The sequence below is a fragment of the Manihot esculenta genome, chromosome 18, assembly GCF_001659605.2.
Source record: "Manihot esculenta cultivar AM560-2 chromosome 18, M.esculenta_v8, whole genome shotgun sequence".
Classification (NCBI taxonomy): Eukaryota; Viridiplantae; Streptophyta; class Magnoliopsida; order Malpighiales; family Euphorbiaceae; genus Manihot; species Manihot esculenta.
Genome location: NC_035178.2, coordinates 7,894,384 through 7,915,986, shown reverse-complemented (window position 1 = coordinate 7,915,986; position 21,603 = coordinate 7,894,384). Strand labels below are relative to the sequence as shown.

General features: G+C 33.9%; 4 protein-coding genes across 4 annotated transcripts; 3 read left to right on the top strand and 1 right to left on the bottom strand.

Moving 5' to 3' along the window:
• The first annotated feature begins 8,497 nt into the window (after positions 1 to 8,497).
• LOC110607070 (transcription factor MYB97) lies at positions 8,498 to 9,999 on the top strand. Its single transcript, XM_021746125.2, has 2 exons — positions 8,498 to 8,915; positions 9,076 to 9,999. The coding sequence occupies exons 1-2, from the start codon at positions 8,513 to 8,515 to the stop codon at positions 9,858 to 9,860; spliced, it is 1,188 nt and encodes a 395-aa protein (XP_021601817.2). The 5' UTR covers positions 8,498 to 8,512; the 3' UTR covers positions 9,861 to 9,999.
• Positions 10,000 to 13,229: 3,230 nt separating this feature from the next.
• On the top strand, positions 13,230 to 14,000 carry LOC110606432 (basic blue protein). Its single transcript, XM_021745232.2, has 2 exons — positions 13,230 to 13,456; positions 13,596 to 14,000. Exons 1-2 carry the CDS (start codon positions 13,276 to 13,278, stop codon positions 13,796 to 13,798), a joined length of 384 nt encoding a protein of 127 aa, XP_021600924.2. The 5' UTR covers positions 13,230 to 13,275; the 3' UTR covers positions 13,799 to 14,000.
• Positions 14,001 to 16,118: 2,118 nt separating this feature from the next.
• On the top strand, positions 16,119 to 17,410 carry LOC110606056. Its single transcript, XM_021744789.2, has one exon. It carries the CDS (start codon positions 16,277 to 16,279, stop codon positions 17,273 to 17,275), a length of 999 nt encoding a protein of 332 aa, XP_021600481.2. The 5' UTR covers positions 16,119 to 16,276; the 3' UTR covers positions 17,276 to 17,410.
• A 944-nt stretch (positions 17,411 to 18,354) lies between these two features.
• LOC110606177 (probable indole-3-pyruvate monooxygenase YUCCA11) lies at positions 18,355 to 19,894 on the bottom strand. Its single transcript, XM_021744939.2, has 4 exons — positions 19,280 to 19,894; positions 18,831 to 19,064; positions 18,616 to 18,738; positions 18,355 to 18,522 (listed from the first exon to the last, which is right to left on the bottom strand). The coding sequence occupies exons 1-4, from the start codon at positions 19,892 to 19,894 to the stop codon at positions 18,355 to 18,357; spliced, it is 1,140 nt and encodes a 379-aa protein (XP_021600631.2).
• Positions 19,895 to 21,603: the final 1,709 nt, after the last annotated feature.

Sequence of the window (21,603 nt, the reverse complement as noted above, 5' to 3'; positions counted from 1 at the left end):
CCATGAAAGATATATAGTTTGAAGAAAACTTCCTTTTTATTATTAAAGATAAAATCAAACTAGTTATAGAACTAACAAATGGTATTCAGTTAATCCAGAAGGTGATAAGGAGAGTCGTTACTCTTGGTATTCAATTTGAAATTTGCTTTGAAAGTTAATTACGAAAATTAACTGTGTAATTAATTAAATAAACGGACGATGATGTTCTGCGAAGAAGGAAGAGCAGACAGGTAGCTAAAGTGTCGTAATCAGAAAGCAATAGCTAAAAATACTTAAATTATTTTTATAAAGAATAATTGAGTTTGTTTTAACTTTTAACAATGCATATTCAAACGCAAAAATAATGTATATAACAATATCAAATTCTTGCAGGTTACTTCACTTCACCAGTTTTGTTGGATAATATATAATATTTAATTACTTTTTTTTTTAAATTTTCTATCCATATTTACTATACATTGATAAAGTAGTTTCAATAATAATTTAAAAAATTAAAAAAGCAATATAAATAGACTGTAAATTAAAAAAATAATATAAAATTTATTTATGTCATGATATATCTCAATATTACAGTACTCAATCAAATGGGATATAGACTTTAATTTTTTTTTTTAATAAAAATTGGAAATTAGGAGTCGGAAATGATGATGTAAAATTTGAGACCTTTTAAAATTATTCAGATTTATTTATTATTATATTAAATTCGTGAGTGTTAATTTATATATATATAAAGTTTTTTAATTAAAATGGATATAAATATGAAATAATTAAATGAAGATGAGATCATTATCAGTTATCAATATGCATTTATTAGGAAAGCAAAGAAAAAAGGGTTAGCAATTAAGCATTGGGAAGGCCAGCAAATGGATTTAACATGAAAGTTCTTTATTATTATTATTATTATTATTATTATTAATTTTCTAAAGTATTCGTGGTGGGTAATAATTGTCAAGACCCACGTGGTTAATGGTCATTAATTCTTAGATTTGAGATACATATCACATCTAATCTTGTTTACTTTACAAAGTTATCTTCCTTAATCATTAATTTAGATTCTTCATCTTAATCTGCAGCAATCGTTTGATGACCATGCTATATCTAGACCTAGCAAATTTTCAATCCATGTTTTTCTATCTCTCTCTTTCACTTTTTCTTTTGCCAAAAAGAAATAAAAAATCTTATCAATCATTTCCGTCCTATTAATCTAAGATTGCATGAATAAAAAGCAATGTTTTACGATGGATGATTATGTGTTTTGATGACCGTTGAATCTCTGACATTCGGACTAAGATCGAATTATGGAGAAGGAGATAGGTCCAAAACCCATTAGAGCCCACCTAATCTGGTTAATCCATCAATACACCATTCAATCCGCGCCTAAGGCAGGTCGGACTGATCAAGGACCCGGACCTGCCAGAAGAGAGTTTAGCTCGTCTGATGTGACGGAAAATAGGAGAGCAGGCAAGTACACCTATACGTACAGCTCTACATGACAGAGACATGTGGCACAGTATCAGGGTGTCGATTATGTGTCACTAGAGGATAAAGGAAAAAGGAATAAAAGAGGGAAACGTGACCTCTCCAGACTAAACTTACACACACACTCAAAAATCCTATTTTCTCTTGATCTCAGAACATCAATTGACACCGTCTGTAGGAACAAATGAAATCTTTCCATCACTGGAGTTTCCATTTCCATAACGTCCACTAAGATCCACATGGCTAACCATAACGAAAATCACACCACCAACATCCCAAACAACCTAAGTTCTATTCATGAAGGTCAGTAGTTCTCATTTCTAACCCCACAACCCCATCAAACTAATCACCTGTACTGTTTAATCCCTCGCCAAGCTCGGTAGGGAATAAACCCAGAACTACCTTATCTGACCAGGAGATGCAAACTATGACTCTTCAGCTCCAAAAAACTGCCCACTGGTTGGGGCAAATATTGCAGCAGAGGGGCCTCAACACCCCACTGAGCATACCCTCTGTAACTGAAGGCTTCAATGCCCCTGAACCCCAATCCATCTTCAACTATCAAGTCCCTCAATAAAGTAGCCGGAGGATGGGCGAAAGGAGTGGAGAGGATGATAGAGAAAATGAGCCTGCGGTCATAGCCAAAGGCAGGAGGGTAAGAGAGCTCATAAAAAATGATGAGGCTGAGAGCTATTCAGCTAAGCCAACAAGAAGGATAGAAAGCGAAGAGTTGGAGAGGGGATATCGCCTGGAAAAAAGGCCAAGATAGAAGGAAATAGATGTGGATCAGAAGTTGGAAAAGATGAAAGAACAGCTCCTGGCTGAACTGGGGGCACGAGACAACAGTCAGGCCCTCTTACCCACATCCTCACCTTTTTCAAAGTGGATATAGCAGGAGACCATCTCTAAGAAGTTCATGATGCCGCCGATAGCAGCCTATAATGGTGTAGAAAACTCCAGGGAGCACATCCTGAACTACAATATATTCATGGAGCTCCAAACTCTCTCAGATGCCCTAATATGCAAAGCCTTCCCCACTACCCTCACAGTGCCAACTCGGGCATGGTTTAACAGTCTGGAGGTAGGAAGCATTAAGAGCTTCATGGATCTGACAAATATATTCATCAGCCGGTTTATTGCAGGGGTCCCAACTGAGAGAAAGACCAGTTACTTGGAGACGGTACGACATATGAGGAACGAGTCTCTAAGAGAGTACGTGGCCATATTCAACTCAAAGGCCTTGTAAATCCCCGAGCTAGATGAAGCAAGGGCAGTGGAGGCTAAGCAGAAGGGGATTACATGCACTGAATTTTTTGGGTTGCTGTGCAGAAAGCCACCCACCACCCTGGCAGAACTGATGAAGAGAGTGGAAAAATACATAAGGCAGGATGACGACTTAACCACTAGCAGATTCGCCAGGGAAGTAGGAGACAGGGGAAAGGCTATGGAGGAGAGAAGGCCTAAGAGGCAGGAGAAGAGGTAGAATCGAGGGCCTGAGATGAATAGACAGCCCTGGGATAGGAGAGAGCAGAGAGCATATCTGCCTCGGATCCCTGAGGTAATCACTCCTCTGAATGTATCTAAAGCCGAGGTACTCATGGCAGTGCAGGCCAAGGACTTCATACAGTGGCCTAAACCCATGAAAGCCGAAGCCAGCAGAAGGGATCCAGACAAATACTGCCAGTACCACCGAACATACGGCCACAATACTAACAGTTGCTACCAGCTAATAAATGAAATAAAAAGGCTCATCAAGAGGGGGCACCTCCAGAATTTCATGAAAAAACCGAAGGGAGAGAGGCCTCAGCAGAATACGGTAATGGAGAGACCCCGCAGACAGGGGGCAGGGCTTGTGAATGATGGCTCCAGCGGGATCATTAACATGATTGTGGGAGGAACTGGAGGTCGAATGAGCAGAAGAGGAAAGAAGAAGAGTCGAAGTGGAGAGGGGAGCAACAATGAAGTCCTGCAGATAGTGGAGCACTCTTTGATGACCATCTCTTTTTCTCCTGAAGATGCTCACGGGATCCAGATGCCTCATGACGACGCCTTAGTCATTGAGGCCGTCATTCACAACTTTAGGGTCTGTAAGATCATAGGGGACGACAGGAGTAAAGTGAACCTGCTACCTTACAGAGTCTTTCAGCAGATAAACATCCCGAAGGAGCAGCTAGTTAGAGATCAAGCCCCGGTCAAGGGGATAGGGAGAACCCCTGTGGCAGTGGAAGGAAAGGTAAAGGTAGCCCTAACACTGGGAGAACCACCCTTGTCGTGCACTCACTATGCAATCTTTCTTACGGTGAAGCTCCCCCCTAAACTACAACGCCACTCTGGGAAGGCCGGTGCTGTATGATTTTAAAGTAGTAACCAGTATCCGGTACCTAACCATAAAATTTCGGACTGAGGCAGTGGTGGGGGTAGTCCGAGGGAGGCATGAGGAAGCCTAGGCAGTGTATCTGGGCACAGTGGCAGAGCCAAGTACAACAGCTGAAGAAGTGAATCCAGAAGTCATGGAGGTACGGGATGAAAAGAAGGAAGTCAGGACGGAGCCCGTTGATGAGCTAGAGACATTCCTATTATCTGAAGAAGAAGCTAACAAAGTCTTCAGCATCAACGCAAACCTTGACAAGAATAAGAAAGAGACAGCGATGGCTCTTATCAGAGGACATGCCTCGAGTTTCGTCTGGAAGCCTTCTGACATGCCGAGGATAGACTCTAAAGTGATGACACACAAGCTGAATGTCCTCCTCGGAGCCAAGCCAATAAAGTTAAAGAAGAGAGTATTCGGGAAGGAGAAACAACATGCCACCAGAGAAGAAGTCTAGAAATTAGAGGAGGCTGGTTTCATTAGGGAAGTTATATATCCACAGTGGTTATCTAACCCTGTGTTAGTTAAAAAGGCCAACGAAAAATACCGAATGTGTATAGATTTTACTAACCTGAACCAGGTCTACCCCAAAGATTGTTATCCCCTTCCCTATATAAATAAAATGGTCGATTCTACAGTCAATTTCAATTATATGTCGTCTCTTGATGCTATGTCTGGATATCACCAAATACCTATGGACAGGTCGGACGAAGAGAAGACCTCATTCATAACCGAAGATGGGACTTACTGCTATAAGGACATGCCCTTCGGGCTGAAAAATGTAGGGGCAACATATCAACGACTAATGAACAAGATCTTTAAAGGCCAGATAGGGAGAAAAGTAGAAGTATATGTTGATGACATGGTGGTGAAGAGCCGAACTTTCCAGCAGCACTTGGTTGACCTAAAAGAAGTATTTGGGATGCTACAGCAGTATAGAATGAGGTTAAATCCGGAAAAATGCACCTTCTTTATCAGGGAGGAAAGTTCATAGGCTACATGGTTAGTGGAAAAGGCATCGAGGCAAACCCAAAAAAGGTGGAAGCCATATTAAAAATGCCAGAGCCGACCTGCGTAAAGGATGTGTAGAAGCTCACAGGAAGGGTGGTAGCATTCAACCGTTTATGTCAAAGTCTGCAGAAAGGTGCCTGCCATTCTTCAAAAAACTGAGGAAAGTCCCAAAGTTCAAATGGACAGATGATTGCCAAGAGGTTTTCAAAAATCTCAAGCAATACCTCAATTCATCACATGTGCTTAGCAGCCTTCTAGCCGAGGAGGAACTCTTAATATACTTAGCAGTCTTAGAACAAGCCATAAGTGCCGTGCTGGTGAGAGAAGAAGGGGGAGAGCAGAAACCTGTCTTTTATATCAACAAAGTGCTCAAAGATGCCGATATCAGATACATGAACATAGAAAAACTGACATTTGCCTTATTGCTAATAGTGAGAAAATTCAGAGTATACCTAGAGTGCCACCAGGGAGTTATAATGACAGATCAGCCCCTGAAGAAAATTTTACATAGACCTAAAACCTCGAGACAGATGCTGGCTTGGTCTGTAGATGTAACGGTGACCTGCTTGCTTACGGATTTGCGACGCAAATCCGTCCCACATCGGGAGAGGATAAGGAATTGAAAGTGAATATAATAGCTAGCACAAAACTACTAAATAACTTGGGTTAACCATTTTGGGCCAAGTGGAAAGTGGGTCCAAAAGTTATTTGGGCCAGTTCAAGCCCGACTGTTTCAATTGGTATCAGAGCCACCCTGGGTCAGACAAATTGTGCGGAGCTAGTGGGCCTGCGAGGAAAGGGCTACCCGTGAGAGACGAGGTGGAGCCGCCCGAGACACTAGCGAACCACAATACCCAAGGGTTCAGTCCTGGTTAGCAATTGTACTCGATTCAGTTGCAACGAGGACGTTGCAAATTTAGCGGGATCGAGTGTAACGGTGACCTGCTTGCTTATGGATTTGCGTCGCAAATCCATCCCATATCGGGAGAGGATAAGGAATTGAAAGTGAATATAATAGCTAGCACAAAACTACTAAATAACTTGGGTTAACCATTTTGGGCCAAGTGGAAAGTGGGTCCAAAAGTTATTTGGGCCAGTTTGGCCTCGGCTGTTTCAATAGAAATCAGTATGTACTGCCTCGTATACTGACCTTGGACGATCATCAAAGTCTAAGCTCTAGCTGACTTTATACCCGAATGCTCTTTCAATTTAGAACAGCAGGAATAGGGTGAGGGGTTACCGAGGTCAACTGAAGGAAGGGACGGAGACCAGCAACCACGAGAGTTCAACTGGAACTTTTTTGTAGATGAGGCATCCAGTGTCGAGGGCAGTGGAGCAGAGATACTTTTGAAAGGCCCAAAGGGATTCAGGGTCTACTACGCCTTACACTTGGAGTTCGCAACATCTAATAACATGGCCGAATACGAAGCCCTCATAAATGGGATGTAGATAGCGTTAGAAGTAGGGGCAACTGACCTCAAAATAAACAGTGATTCCCAGCTAGTAATTAATCAAATAACAAAGACATATCAGGCAAGAGATCCCGTCATGCAGAAGTATTTGATCAAGGAACGAGCTGTGGAAGCCAAACTCGGTGAACAGGGGATTGCTGTACAATATCAGAGGATACCCAGGGAAGAAAATGAAGAGGCAGATCTACTTAGCAGGTTGTCCGAGGAAGAATTGGAACAGCTCTCAGATGAGGTGTACATACAACATATTAACATCCCTACTTTTGAGAAATTCACCACTGTAATGCAAATTAAAGAAGGGCAAAGTTGGATGATTCCATATCTGGAATACTTAGAGATCAGGAAGCTGTTAGAAGATAAAACAGAAGCGAGAAGAGTCGCAGCTAGGGCTGCTAATTATCAGGCGGTAAGAGGAAATCTGTATCGGAGGGGGAAGTCTAGCCCGTAACTGAGATGTGTGGGTTCTGAAGAGGCTGCCAGGATAATTCAGGAGGTGCACCAAGAAATCTCAAGAGACAAGAGAAAAAAAAAATAAAAGAGAAAAACGTGACATCTCCGGACTAAACTTGCACACACAAAAACCCTATTTTTTCTAAATTTCAGACCATATATATATATATTTTCCATTGTTGAGCTTTCTGTCGTCATAATAATTAGGTTGGAGGTTCTCGTATTAAGTGATTGACCTAATTTACACTTCAACTGAAAATAGACAAATTCAATGCAGATAAATGAATTATTGTTATTCCTACCAAGAATATAATATCCAAATATATATAGAAACCAAATTAACCTAAAATATATAAAAGATTGAGTTTGAAAAATCAAATCAGGCCGGTACTTGAAAAACTAATTTTCTGTTATATAATACGCAAAATAAAAGAAAAAAGGCTGTGGATGAGAAAGAGTTGAAAATTGGTACATCCACCAATTCTAGTTAGATACTGATTTTATACCCACCATTAATTAATTATAAATTCTTCATGTATAATTAAATTAATTACTTATGCACATTAGCTTTCAAGTGTTTAATTTCGTGGGGTATAAAATCTCAATCAGTTAAGAAACAATTATATAATGTATTTGATTTGGCATCTGCATGGATCCATATTATTCAAAATGCTTACCCATAATATACTTTTCCTCATTCTGTACTTGCACGCCATTAATATTAATATTCATCAGTTAACCCTTAAGCTTGCATTGAAAAATTAATATTTAGTTAGACTACTACTTTCTTAATTAATTATATATTCCCTTTCCTCAATTAATAAATTAATTATTTTTGCATACATATCATCAATTAATAAGCTCAACTGTCATATCATTAATTTCTCCATTATGCAACTACTATTTTTTTAATATTTTTTTTTTGTTTTTTTAAATAATGTATATTAATGCACTCACATATTTAGTCTAGTGATAAGTTCATTTAAGTAAATCTGAAAGATTTTAGGTTTTATTTTCCTAATTTTCATTTCAAAAATTAAAAAAAATCTGCTAATTATATCAGCTAGCTAGGGCAGATGTTACCTGTAGCAGAGGAATGCTTACAGAAGTTTATTAATTATGAGAAAATAATATTATCGCTAGATTAGGGTATGCCAAATTTGAGATTTCCAACTTGCTTTCACACAAATTTATACAGGCTTATCTCCAACATTCAGATCAGGTACCATAGAGAATCATGAAGTTCTAGAAACAGAAAACTTCAATTAATTAATGGCATATTAATTAGGGTTGATATTGACCTGTGTTTTTTACTAAATGCATGCAATTGATCAGAGAGTACTCATAAAAAATATTGCTTCTTTGGTCAGCCATGACTAGTGGTCATCACAACTAGCATATCGTATACAGAGAATGACCAAAACATGTAAATATATGCATTATTTGCCATTTTCCTTCAAAAATTTTGTGGGTCTTGATCAATTTGATGATTAAGATCCTGTGTCTTTAGCATTCAATAATTGGGTTTTTAATTAACTTCCTAATCAAAGTTTTTAGGAAAGCAGTCTTTGCAATAGGAGAGCTGTCGCTTTTATTACAGAAAACAGTAAATCATCATCATCAGCGAGTTTCTGATTTAACATAGTACCATGTAGAGAAGAGAAAAAAAAAATAAAGAAAAAGAAAAAGAAATAGGTGAGAATAAGTTCATGGGCCAATAGCATACCAAGAAATGGTCAGTAGCTCTACAGGAACTTCTACGCAATATAAGGTGGTGGCTAAATGGCTAAATGTGTCGTGTAAAACCAACAAAAGTGACTTGCCATCCATAGGTAAACCAACCCCACTTTCTCGTTTTCTTATGCTCCTATATATCTTCTTCTCGACTTCTCTCATGGTGTATTTTGATGATCAAGAATTCAAAGATAAGGGGTGCCAGCATCGCATGTATTGTTGGCATTTTTCGATAATGGATGAACCTGGGGCTTCTAGTTCGTATGATGATGCTAAAAATAGTTTAACTTGTCCTAGAGGTCACTGGAGACCTGCTGAAGATGAGAAACTTAGGCAACTTGTTGAGCAATATGGTGCTCAGAACTGGAATTCTATTGCTGAGAAGCTAGAAGGAAGATCAGGTGAATATATATATATAGAGAGAGAGAGAGAAAGCTCAATCTTCTTTCCATGAAATTGTTGTTCATCTGAAATTCTGTCAGAAACCAAGAACTTGATGAGTTTCATGGTTATGTCCCTCTCTTCGGCTCCTGATTAATTTTCTTGCCTTTTTTTTCTCAGGGAAGAGCTGCAGATTGAGGTGGTTTAATCAACTCGACCCTAGAATCAACAGGAGACCATTCACAGAAGAAGAAGAGGAGAGGTTACTGGCAGCTCATCGTTTTCATGGAAATAAATGGGCTCTTATAGCCAGATTATTTCCAGGTCGAACTGACAATGCTGTGAAGAACCACTGGCATGTAATAATGGCAAGAAAACAAAGGGAACAATCCAAACTAAGTGGAAAAAGAAGTTATCATGAAGGTTTACGTGAGTCCAACTCCTCCACCCCTGACGATTTTCATCCAAGTAAATCAAGATCTGAAGATCTGTTTAGCTCAAGAATTGGATTTGAAAACAGCACTAGAGTCTTGGAATTTCGAAACCCCACTGCAGATTCCTGGACTTTTGCCCCATCAAACTGTTCCTATTCAGTAGCTGATCATTTATCACCCAGAAAGGAAGGAATAGATTTCTTCAATAATTCTAGTTTTTACACTACCAAAAACTCCAAAATTTCAGATCACCAATCCATTTATAGATGCTATCCAAATTCTTCCATGTGTCGGAGTTCAACTGTTGTGGGGCTTCCAAACTACAAAAGGGTTGTTCTACGTCCTTTTGGGTGCTTAAACTTTGAAGAGGATCGTGAAAACCATGGAATGATCAAGAAAGATCTCGCCAGTTTTTGCTATAGCTCATCCGCATTCAAGAAAAATAACCAGGCAGAACAAGGAGATCAAGGATCTGTCAGACACAAGGAGGTTCAATTCATTGATTTTCTTGGCGTGGGTATATCTTCTTGATCACCAAACAAGACTCTTCTTTTTCTTTGAAATTATATATTTTCACATAAATGGTACGTAATTTTAGCTTCACTCTTTCATCATCTTGTGAATAATCTGTTGATGGCATCCAAATGAAGTAGCAGTAGTTCATCTGTCATATTATCTCGACTGAAATTCTTTTTTTTTTTTTTTTTGAATATATCATATTATTTTTCCCTGAATCAAACATATGATTTAGACAGTTCAGTGAGTTTCAAGAGACATATATTCTCTAGATTAGAGATCTGAAGCAGGAAAATCTTTCATCAATTTTTCCAGTGGCCAATAATAACTTCATTAATTGTTAGATTGTTTATGCCATTGATAGAATTTATATCTTCAACATATTACACATCCGCATGAAAACGATCAAGAAATCATTTAACGTAAAAACTCAAAAAGTTTGTCTATGAAAACATACAGAATCCTTTTATCTCTGATAATAATAAGTTAATTTCTTGAAACTCCTTAACCTTTATCAGGAGATGATGGTAAGAAAACTAATGGAATTAATACAAATTTTATAGATTAATGTGAAAATTCAGGATATGTATAAAGAATTTATTATATAATCGAATAATAATAATTTCGTATTGTGTTCATAGACTAAGTCTAGTGTAAATGCATTTGAGTAAATCTGAGAGATCCTATATGTTCTACTAATCTAATTCCCAATTTCTATTTAAAAAAAATAATTTCGTATTAATAGTAATAGAATATATTAATAAAAAATTAATAATCAATAATGCCTACATTTATTCTCCTGAGGCTGCTTCTACCTTCCCCATAGCTAGCCACAATTGAATAAGTTTTATTAATTATTCTGAATTGGAAAATGCAACTTCTGTAAGGAATTCATTTGAATATATTAAGCACTTTCGTTTTATGATAAACTTTTATGGCTAGTTTTAACTTTTTAAGTGTTAACTTAATTAAATACAGTAATTAAAATACAATAAAAATTGTATATAAAACAAATAGGTATTAGTCATTAATGTATTAATTATATGAAATCTATTATAATTAATTTTTTATAAGAAAATTTGTTATAATTAATTTTTTATTATAAAATTTCTCAAGAGTGAAAGAGAGTTATATTCAAAAAAATTAGATATTGAGATTTATAATACAATCATTATATATACAATTGTTATATTATAATTATAATTATGATTAATTCTATATAAATTCTATATTATGAAAAAATAATATTAAATATAAATTATAAGGATAATATTAAGATATAACATAATATTTTAAAATTCTTATTATTATTTATATTTAATTATTTTAATTAATTTTTTATTATAAATTGATGTAATACAATAATTATCCAAAAAAATCCATGAACGAAAATATAAGATAGGGTTACTTGCCAAAAATCTAGGAAAGTAATATGTGATTTCGTCCGTGAAAAAAAAGATTCAGACACTGTAATATCTGATTCTTTATCAAGACTCGTTCTCTTTTAAAAAGGTCAAGTTTTTATATAAAATTACTATTAGCAAATACAACTCAATAAATTTTCATTATGAAATTACTAATTAATTAATCGTGTAATCTCCAATCAATTAGTTAGAATTAGCCGAATCTTAAAAAATACTATAATTAACTTTATTCTTTTATAATATAAAATTAATGGTCGCATAAATAAAAATATTTAATTCTTACACAAACCATTCTTAAATTTTAAAAATATCTTGTATTCGTTTTATTTTTCAGTTGAATTTATCGTCGAAATAGTTATCTTAATTGTGAATCATTTCATATTATTTTTACGAGATTAACTAATCACAGTACAATTTTATTTTAATCTTATCATAAATTAAATTATATATATATATATATATATATATATAATACAAATATATAAAACAGATTGGATAAAACTTTTTAATATAAAGCTGGCAAAAACACAGAAATTTTCACAATTATAACACTAAGAAGAAAGGTGAGAATAAAAAAGAAAATTATAATAAATATAAATTAGTAGCATCCATAAAATATTTAAAGAAAAAGAAAAAGAAAAGAATCACACACCTCTTCTAGAAGTTAATGATGTTCCTCGATAAATTTAGACTTTATAGTTAAAATCAAGACTAATACATATAATAAATCCAATTCTTTAAACATTAAAATTATTTTTTTTATTATCACTATATATTGACATCTTCATTTTTATCAATATTCTAAAAGATGATAATAATAAAAGGGCTTCAAAAACATCTAAATTAAAGGATAATTTACAGATAATAATGGGTAAGGGTAGTAGCAAATATTACCCTATTAAAATATGAGTTATTTTTATAAAAAATGGGCTTTGAACACATTTATGGCTGTGGAACCAATGGACACAAGCAGATATCAGCCTATTGCTTAATGGGTTAAACAAACATAGGAAAAAGCCCAAGTGTCAGCAAAATCCTATCACAGAGCTATCCCAAGTTATCTCCTTCAAATGACTCTGCCTGATATGGATTTACAGTAATTGTAGTTGTACGAGACAGAATCTATAATCAAAGTTCATATCTCGATATCGCGATTTTCGCTCAACCACCTTCTTGGAATTGATCAACTCAGTGGTTCAGCTTTTTGAGATCATCAACTAAGATAAGAATCCCTCCTTAATTTACCATTATGCACAAAGTTTATTTTATTGCCAATAACAGGAAACCATTACAATCTAAGATCAAGACACGTAAAATCGGAGAATTTTTATAATACAATTATTCGTATGTACAACTGCAGAACTTTTGAAACTTCAGTCATGGACATCATCAGAAAATCCTGCCTCAATCTGATGCACTTGTTATGCAGAATCTTATGCTACCATATTCAATCATAGTCTCAAATAATTACTTGAGAAAATTAATTTGATAGTGTATGCTTCAGCTTCAAGCAAGTGAATTTAGTCAAAAAGAAAAGTGTTTTAACCCTTTCAAACTTTCAGCCTTAAATGATTTCTCCACATTTAAAAAAAGTTAAAATAGATAAACAAATCCCAGAGTTAAAGCTCATGAATGTTTCTGTCAACATCTCTTTGCAATCAGTACACTGTTGATAATATCACTGGCTTAAATTTAACCCTTACCTACTCTTAGATTTTAGTATTTGTGGAAATGAATTCAAAAATTATTCAAATTGATCTGATTAACTACCATTTAATCTAACCCTAAAGCTGAATATGGAAGCTTAGTGGAGTAGTTGACGACCCATTATTTAATCAATACTGATGTTCAATAATCACCACTTATGTCTTGTCCTTGTCCCAATTTCAAACAGACAGGTCCCTCTATGTGAGTGTAGTCATAGCTTTCTTTGTCTTGTTTTTTACTATAAAAAGGCACCTTTACCTTCCTACTTGCTTCACCTCTCACTCAAAGCAGCTCCAACAATGGCTCAGGGAAGGGGCAGTGCAAGTCCAGCCACACTCACTGTGGCTGCACTAATTTGCCTGGTGGCTCTCACCCACCAAGTTCATGCAGCAACTTACACTGTTGGAGACACTGGTGGTTGGACCTTTAATGTGGATAGTTGGCCCAAAGGAAAACGCTTTAAAGCTGGTGATACACTAGGTGAGTTTTAATGTTCCAGAAAGCTAGCAGAATTCTTTGCGTTTCTTGCATGAACACTAGTCATTATTTTTAAGGTTTCAGCTTCAGGTGATTAAGGATGTTTCGTACAAAATTAATTGATCTCTTCGAAATGTTTCAGTTTTCAATTATGATGCAACATCCCACAATGTGGTAGCTGTGAACAAAGCAGGTTACAGCAGCTGTAGTGCTCCGGCGCGAGCAAAAGTGTATAAATCAGGGAAAGATCAGATTAAACTGGTGAAGGGACAAAACTACTTCATATGCAGCGTTTCTGGGCACTGTCAGTCTGGAATGAAGATTGCTATTAATGCTGCTGCATGAAGTAAAAGCCCAGATTAACTACAGCTTCTGGGTTATCTCCCTTATATATATGTGTATACATAGATATATAGGACAGTACTGTTCTATTAATGCGTGTATTTGCGAGTATGGCTTATTGAACTTTCGTGTGTCTTATCTTTCAAAGATCTCTGGAATCCTATGTTGGTGTTGCAGGGTTAATAAAGTTTGTTGGATTAGATCCCACGGGCCTAGCAGCACTGCTTCTGTTTTTCATATGCCTTAGCATCAAAGAGTTTAATATTTAGGAATCAAACACCATGAAAGACCTTAATTTAAGATATTCCATATACATTGAAAGAAAAATTGCATCACAAACAACTTCCTAGATGAATTCCATGTTTTATGATTAGGAAGACGGTTAATGATACCCAACCAAAGCTCAATAAATTGAAGGGGAAATGGTAGCAGCAGAGAGGGCACATGCAACTCCTCTGCAGCGACTTGAATGTAAAATCTTGATGAAATATATGCGAGCGTTGCAAGACACTAACTTCCCACCCAACTGATAAATCTTCCAGGCACATGACGCATTGTCCTGAAAGATTCCAGTTCTCATTGAACCTACCTTTCTGCAACACCCCACCGAGTTCTTGAACTGCTCTGCCAACTCTAGACGAGCATTCTTGCTCTGGAATTGGAAATACTGTCACAAGCTCAATGCGGACATGGAACGGTAACATGTTGCAACCAGGACAGGAATCATCGGTGGTTGAGGATTGCAACTCCATCGTGGAGTACGTCAGGTAGCCCTGCAGCCTGCCACAAGAGATGTTAATGAGAATGTGGCAGGAAATGAGTTGCGTGCCATTGCGGCCATAGTTAGGACATGGATATGTGGACTGGTAAAATTGCAAAATTATGTAGAAATCATGGGAATGTCTCCTCGTTTCCTGTTCTGCTATGAAATAGTCTTTCTTAGCTGAATATACTTCAACAGAGTATAGGGTCCATAATTAATCTAAAAATTACAATACAAAAGCATTTTTTATCTTTACACTCAATGACTTAGTTTAGTGATACGTGCATCTGAGTAAATATTTTATTCCCCTAATTTCCATTCCTTATTTTAAAAAAAAATACAAAAGCATGTTTAGACTTAAAAAGTAAGTGAAATTTCGAATGATTTATTTTGAAATTTTTGAATTATTTACTTTCTATTGTACAATAATAGCCTAATGTTCAATTTTTTGCAGAAGATTTATAATTTAATTTCTGAATATTATCATTATTAACAAATCAGTCTTTACATTTTCAGAAACCTATTAAAACATTTTTATCTTTTCTCTTTGTCAATAAAATAGCTATTCCGTTTATTTTTGCCGTTAGAAATATAACAAAAGACCAAATTATCCCCTTATTCTCCTCTTTCTTTTTCTTCTTCATTGATTCTTTCTCCTCTTGTTTTTTCTTTAGTTCTTCTTTTTCTTCTACTTCTTCGATTTTTCTTTTCATTCTTCTTTTTTGAGGAAGAAGAGGAGAAAGAGATTCTTTTTATTCTTCTTCTTCTTTCTTTCTTTTTATTCTTCTTCTTCTTTTTTTTCTTCTTCTTCTTTTTTTTCTTCTTCTCCTCCTTCATCATCGTCATCTTTTTCTTCTTTTTTTTGTAAGGAGTAGGGACTATTTCATTGATGGAAAGAAATGATAAGGATATTTTAATAGATATAAAAAAAAGATAAAAATATTTTAATAGATATGAGAAAAAATAAGGATATTTTAATATATTTTTAAAAATATAGATACTGATTCATTAATAATAGCAATATCTAATGACTAAATAATAAGTTTTATTTGAGAGTAAAATTAGATTTTAAAAATTTTCTCTCATTCTTTATCTATTTTTAACGGAAAAAAGAATAAAAAGACTATTTCGTTGACGGAAAGAAAAAATAATGACGTTTTAATAAATTTGGCTTGTTAATAATAATAATATCTAGAGACTAAATTATAAATTTTTTTTTACTCCTATATATTACCTGAGATTGTTCGATTTAATCCATTTTTAACTTTTTGTTCAATTAGCTTAAAGGTTTAAATTTAAGCTTCATTTAGCCAAAAAATCACTAAAATTATAAAATTTTAATCCTTTAACCGTTATTAATTTATTATATTATTTAATATAATATATATATAAACCAAAATCACATAAATAGAAAAGAAAGATATTTTGACCAATTTAAAAAACTCAATTTAAAATAAATGGGTCATCATAAAAAAAATTCACATATTTATATTTTAAAATCTATAATAGACTAAATCCATCTAATTCCCCTAACATTATAATACACTTATGTTGGAAGTTGATTGGAAAAACAGAGGCAGTCACAAACCAAGAAAAGTCCAATCTTCATTAATTGTCAATAATCCTTACAATTTTCCATCCTCTTATCTTCAATTCTTTCTTCTCCTCCAATCCTCCTCCTCCTCTGCTATATCATTCAAGAAACTGATCATCTAACCATGGATAGAGAACAAGAAGAGCTGCAGTTTCTTGGAATCTTAGACATATACAAAGAATCCTACAAGATCATCTTCACATGGAGGAAGATCTTCACCCAGATAACACTTGCCCTGATTCTCCCTCTATCTTTCATCTTCCTATCTCACATCCAGATATCAGATCTCATCTTCTCCAATATCATCGATGATGAAATACAGTTAGACCATGCAAGAGCTGGCTCTCCAAGATACAAGAAATTAAACGATCTTCTCTCCTCCGAATGGACCTATTTCTGGCTCTTCAAGATTGCATACTTCACTTTCTTTCTTATTTTCTCCCTTCTATCAACCGCAGCAGTTGTTTACACCATTGCTAGTATTTACACAGGCCGAGAAGTCACTTTCGCCAACGTTATTAGCGTAGTCCCTATGGTTTGGAAGAGGCTTATGGTCACTTTTTTGTGTATTTTTGCAGCTCTTTTGGCCTATAACGTATTTGCTTTCCTGCTTTTTGTTGCATGGGCAATTTTGATTTCAGACACAAGTATTGGGTTCGTGGCTTTCTTTGGTTTGCTGATTTTGTACTTGGTGGGTGTTACGTACATGAGCATAATCTGGCAGCTGGCTAGTGTTGTGTCCGTGTTAGAGGAGGCTTGTGGGGTGAAGGCCATGGCGAAGAGCAGGGCTCTAGTAAAGGGGAAGATGCGGGTAACAACAGTTATATTCTTGAAGCTGAATCTGTCTCTGTTCGTAATTCAGGTAGCATTTGAGAAGCTGGTGGTTCATGGGAGATACTTAGGCATGGTGAATAGGGTATCATATGGAATAATTTGTTTCTTGTTGCTGTTTAAGCTGTTTCTGTTTTTACTAGTAATCCAAACAGTGATTTACTTCGTCTGCAAATCTTATCACCATGAAAATATCGATAAATCAGCCCTGTCCGATCACCTTGAAGTTTATCTTGGAGAATATGTTCCTTTGAAGTCTAAGGATGTCCAGCTACAAGAATTTGAAGTTTGAAGAGAACAATATCATATATACAGAGAGAAATAAACAGTCGTAGTGTTTTTCTAGTTTTCCCCCAATATATTCCTGTAAAAATTTTCAATCTTCAGAAGGTATAAATCAAAACGATGTGATATTATCCTTTGTAAATCTTATTTCAATTCCTCGAGGAATTGTATTAAAGTTAAACTAGAGAAATCTTTAGTTCAATTCCGATCCCCTAATCCTTTTCAACTCTGAAAAGAAAAAAAAAATTCCTGGAAAATCTAAGAGAAGTGGTTGGCCAAGAAGTATACTGCATCTATTGGGGAAGGTAGAGCTTACTACGTCAGCGAGAACTTAAAAGTAAGGTTTTGTCTTCTACAAGGGAATTTTCCAGGAAACCTGTAAATAAATAAATAAACAAATAAAATACACGAATTTAATATAATTATTTATTAAAAATTATATTGTCGTTTTCAAATTATAAACAAATATTAAAGTATAATATTATTTATGATTTTCTATAATTAAAAACTATATCATAATATTTTCGTAATTAAAATTGAATAATTATTTCAAAATATTTTTTATAATAAAGATTAATAAATGAATAAAAGTAAACTAATTGCATTTTTCATGATTTTTTCATTTTGTATTGAAATAAAAAACTGACTAAAAAAAAAAACTTAAGAAGAACAGTTTGACAAGGAAGCAGGCCCTTAGTTTTATACCTTACTAGTGGGGTGTGAAGCTATTACGACTTGGCCAAGTCCGCAGCAGCATCCGTCATCATTTTTTTTTTAATGAAAATTAAAAATTAAAAAATAAAATTTAAAATTTTTTATATTTATTCAGATATATATCAGACTAAATTTATGAATATCAATAATAATCATTTTAAAAATAAAAAAAAAAACATATGATGATATTGGCGTTGGACAAAAATTATAAAACAAGATGATAAATAGTCAGAATTGAAATTGGCACTATTTAATTTATAACTTATCAAACCAAATTGCATGCTAATTAAAAATGGATATATAATTAATTAAATTCATATTTAGCAATTCCTTTTTTTTTTCTATAACTTTCAAGCATTCATCTCTATTTAATTATTCCATTACAAAACTGATATCAGTGGCTATATTTTTAGCATCACTTGAAATCCCAGCCAACCCCCTGCTTGAAAATCCAGCACAGTAAAGTCCATTGCTCCCCTTCCAGTGATTTGGAAAACTTTGCTTGGACATCCCACGATCATCAAAAAGCTCATTACCACCCTGCATCATTTGGAAAAAGACAAAAATACGTATATTAAATTAGATCGAATCTACATGCATTATTTATACGTATATATATATATATATATATACCTTGAGCCAGTTTCGGACAGTACTTTTGTATCCGGTGGCGAGTATAACAGCATCGAATGAATTAATCTTGCCATTTTCAAACTTGATTTTTTTCCCATTTACACTTGTAATGGGTGGAAAAACCTGCACTTATATATGATGCCACATGAGTTGGATTATATGTTAATTTAGATTTAAAGAGGAAATGATCATGGTTGAGTAACTATTTCATGAACCTGGATTTCCCCTGATTTGATCTTCTCTATGGCACCAACGTCAATGGTAGGAGATCGACCAGTTATTAATTTCAGAGAAAATGGACCTTCCTTAGGCTTTTGGAAGCCATACTTGGAGAGATCCCCAAACTTATACCTGCTCATCATCTGAATTATTGGATCCACTATGCTGCATGGAAGATATTGTAACATTATCATGCCCATCAATACAATATCCTTGTTAACCATATGTACCTGCACATCAAAATATATCACATTAATTAGTTTTTTTTATTTTTTATAGTGATCGCAAAAAATTAAATTTATAAATTTTATACGTATTATAAATAAATGAGTAAATAAATATATATAACGATATTTTTATTTATATTACGTTGTTACGTTAAATGAACGTAAAATAAAAGGTGGTTAGGTTAAATCAACGAAAAATAAAAGGTAGAGATTTTTACTGGGCCACGGGCGACAATGGAAGTATGAGCACCATGGTTATACAAATCAAAGCCAATCTCCATGCCGGAATTTCCACATCCAACAACCAAAACATCTTTGCCTCTGAACACCTCGCCATTCTCATACTTGCTTGAGTGCAAGCATTTCCCTTGAAAGCTATCGAGCCCAGGGACACCATCAGGAATCACACCTTCGCTATTTTCACCAGTTGCAACAACTAAATACTTGGAACTATAAACCTCAGTAACATTCGAAGCCTTGTTCTCCACAACAACACGCCATTTCTTTGAACCCTCATCAAAGAAAGCAGACTCCACAGAACGACAGTATCGAATGTTTAAGCGAAAATGAGAGACATAGTCATCTAAGTAGCTAATGAAGCCATTCTTAGGGATGAAAGTGGGTGCATCAGTGGGAAAGGGCAGGTGGGGAAGCTCGCAAAATTGTTTCCCTAGGTGTAGTTTCAAACGATCGTAGGTTCTTTTTTTCCATAGAGAGGCGTAACAATCCTCTCTTTCAAGGACTAGGTTGGGGATATTCATATAGGTGAGGCATGCAGAAGTTGCTAAACCTGCAGGCCCAGCTCCTACGATGACCACCAGAATTTCTTCCATTGCTACTGGAGGCTTCTCTTACTGTTTGCCTATGGAGTGAGTGTGGCTGTGTCTGTTGCTCTGAGCAATGTATATATAGCAGAGTGGACCTAACATTTGGTGAGGGTGTGAGGGAACGTTTTTGAAGACAACGTATGAATTTTAAAATATTAAATTTGGTTGGTAAGAAAATTTTTTTTGAAGGAAAATATTAATAAGAACCAAATATATAAAAAAATAATTAATAATTTATTGAATTCATTATAAGTAATTATTTTAATCTTGCAATGTACCACGTACATTATAATTATATGGTCTAAATTAAATTATGAATGTGCTTTAGTTGTTTTAATATTATTTTAATAAAAACTTAAGTTATGAAAAATAATAATAAGATATTGAAATGATGAGTATGTGGACATAAAGTGACAATGAAGTTACCTTATTAGCAAGGCATACAAATCAAAAACACAGTTAAAGACAATACGTTATGGTTTATTTTTATGGTTACCCAATTCATACCATACAAGACTTGCTTAAAATCACTGATTTTGGACCACATACAGACCTAATATTTCCGTTATATTTTTTTATTACAAGTTTAAATAATATATAAAATTAATTTAAGATTAGTTTCTATTTAGAAATTAAGTTTCTCTTTTATATATTATTTATTATCTAAACTATTATATATATATATGCATTCATATATTAATTGAGATTAATCCATTAAATACTTAATTAAAATCGTAACGTATTTAACTTTTAAATTTATAAAAATTATAATAATTAATAATAAATTATTATATTATTAATAATTAAAAAAAATAATGAGAGTCGAAATAAAAAATTATTGATATTAAAAATTTTTAATTAATAACTAGAAAAAATAAACAAGTAAACGTGTTTTGGTGGTGAATGAAAATAAAATAAAAATTAAGATAATTTAAAAAATAATAATTATGAAAAAATTAAATTAATATAAATAAATTTTAGTTGAAAATTAGGATTTATTTCATTCGTGAAGAATTGATCATGAAAATAAAAATATTTTTATTTATTTCAATAAATTAGTTCTAATTATAAAAACGGTTCATATAATTAAAAATTAATTAGAAAATATTTACTAATTAACTCTAATCAATAAATAACTCAAAAAATATCTATTTGGATTTAATTTATCAACCGTGTTAAGAATTAGAGAGATTAAATTCTAACCACAAACTAAACCCGAGTTTAATTTATATCATACAATTTTTAATAGGATACTAGTTGTTAAATAATTCAAACAATTATGAATTTCAAGTATCCAATCTAACAATATATTATTTTGAAAATATGATCGTGTTTTGATAAATTAACAAAATAATATTAATAATAAGAATTGAAATTATATAAATACTGAAAGAATAAAAGATAATCAATAATATTTAGATCTCACAATTCATTAAAAAAATTGAAATTTCAACTTATCATCAACTAGAATTAAAAATATTAGCCACACTTATAAGAAACACGAAAGATAAAAATAAAAGGGAATTTGGCCGAAGAGTAAAAAGATGTCTAATTTAGTGATGATTTAATTAAATGTTTAGGATAGGAGTAGAGGTGAGTATTTAGTCGGTTCAGTTCAAAATCGAATCGAATCAAATAAATTAAAAATTAAAATTTTGATATTTATAAAAATCAAATCGATTTAATCAGAAATCAAATTGAATCGATTCAATTTG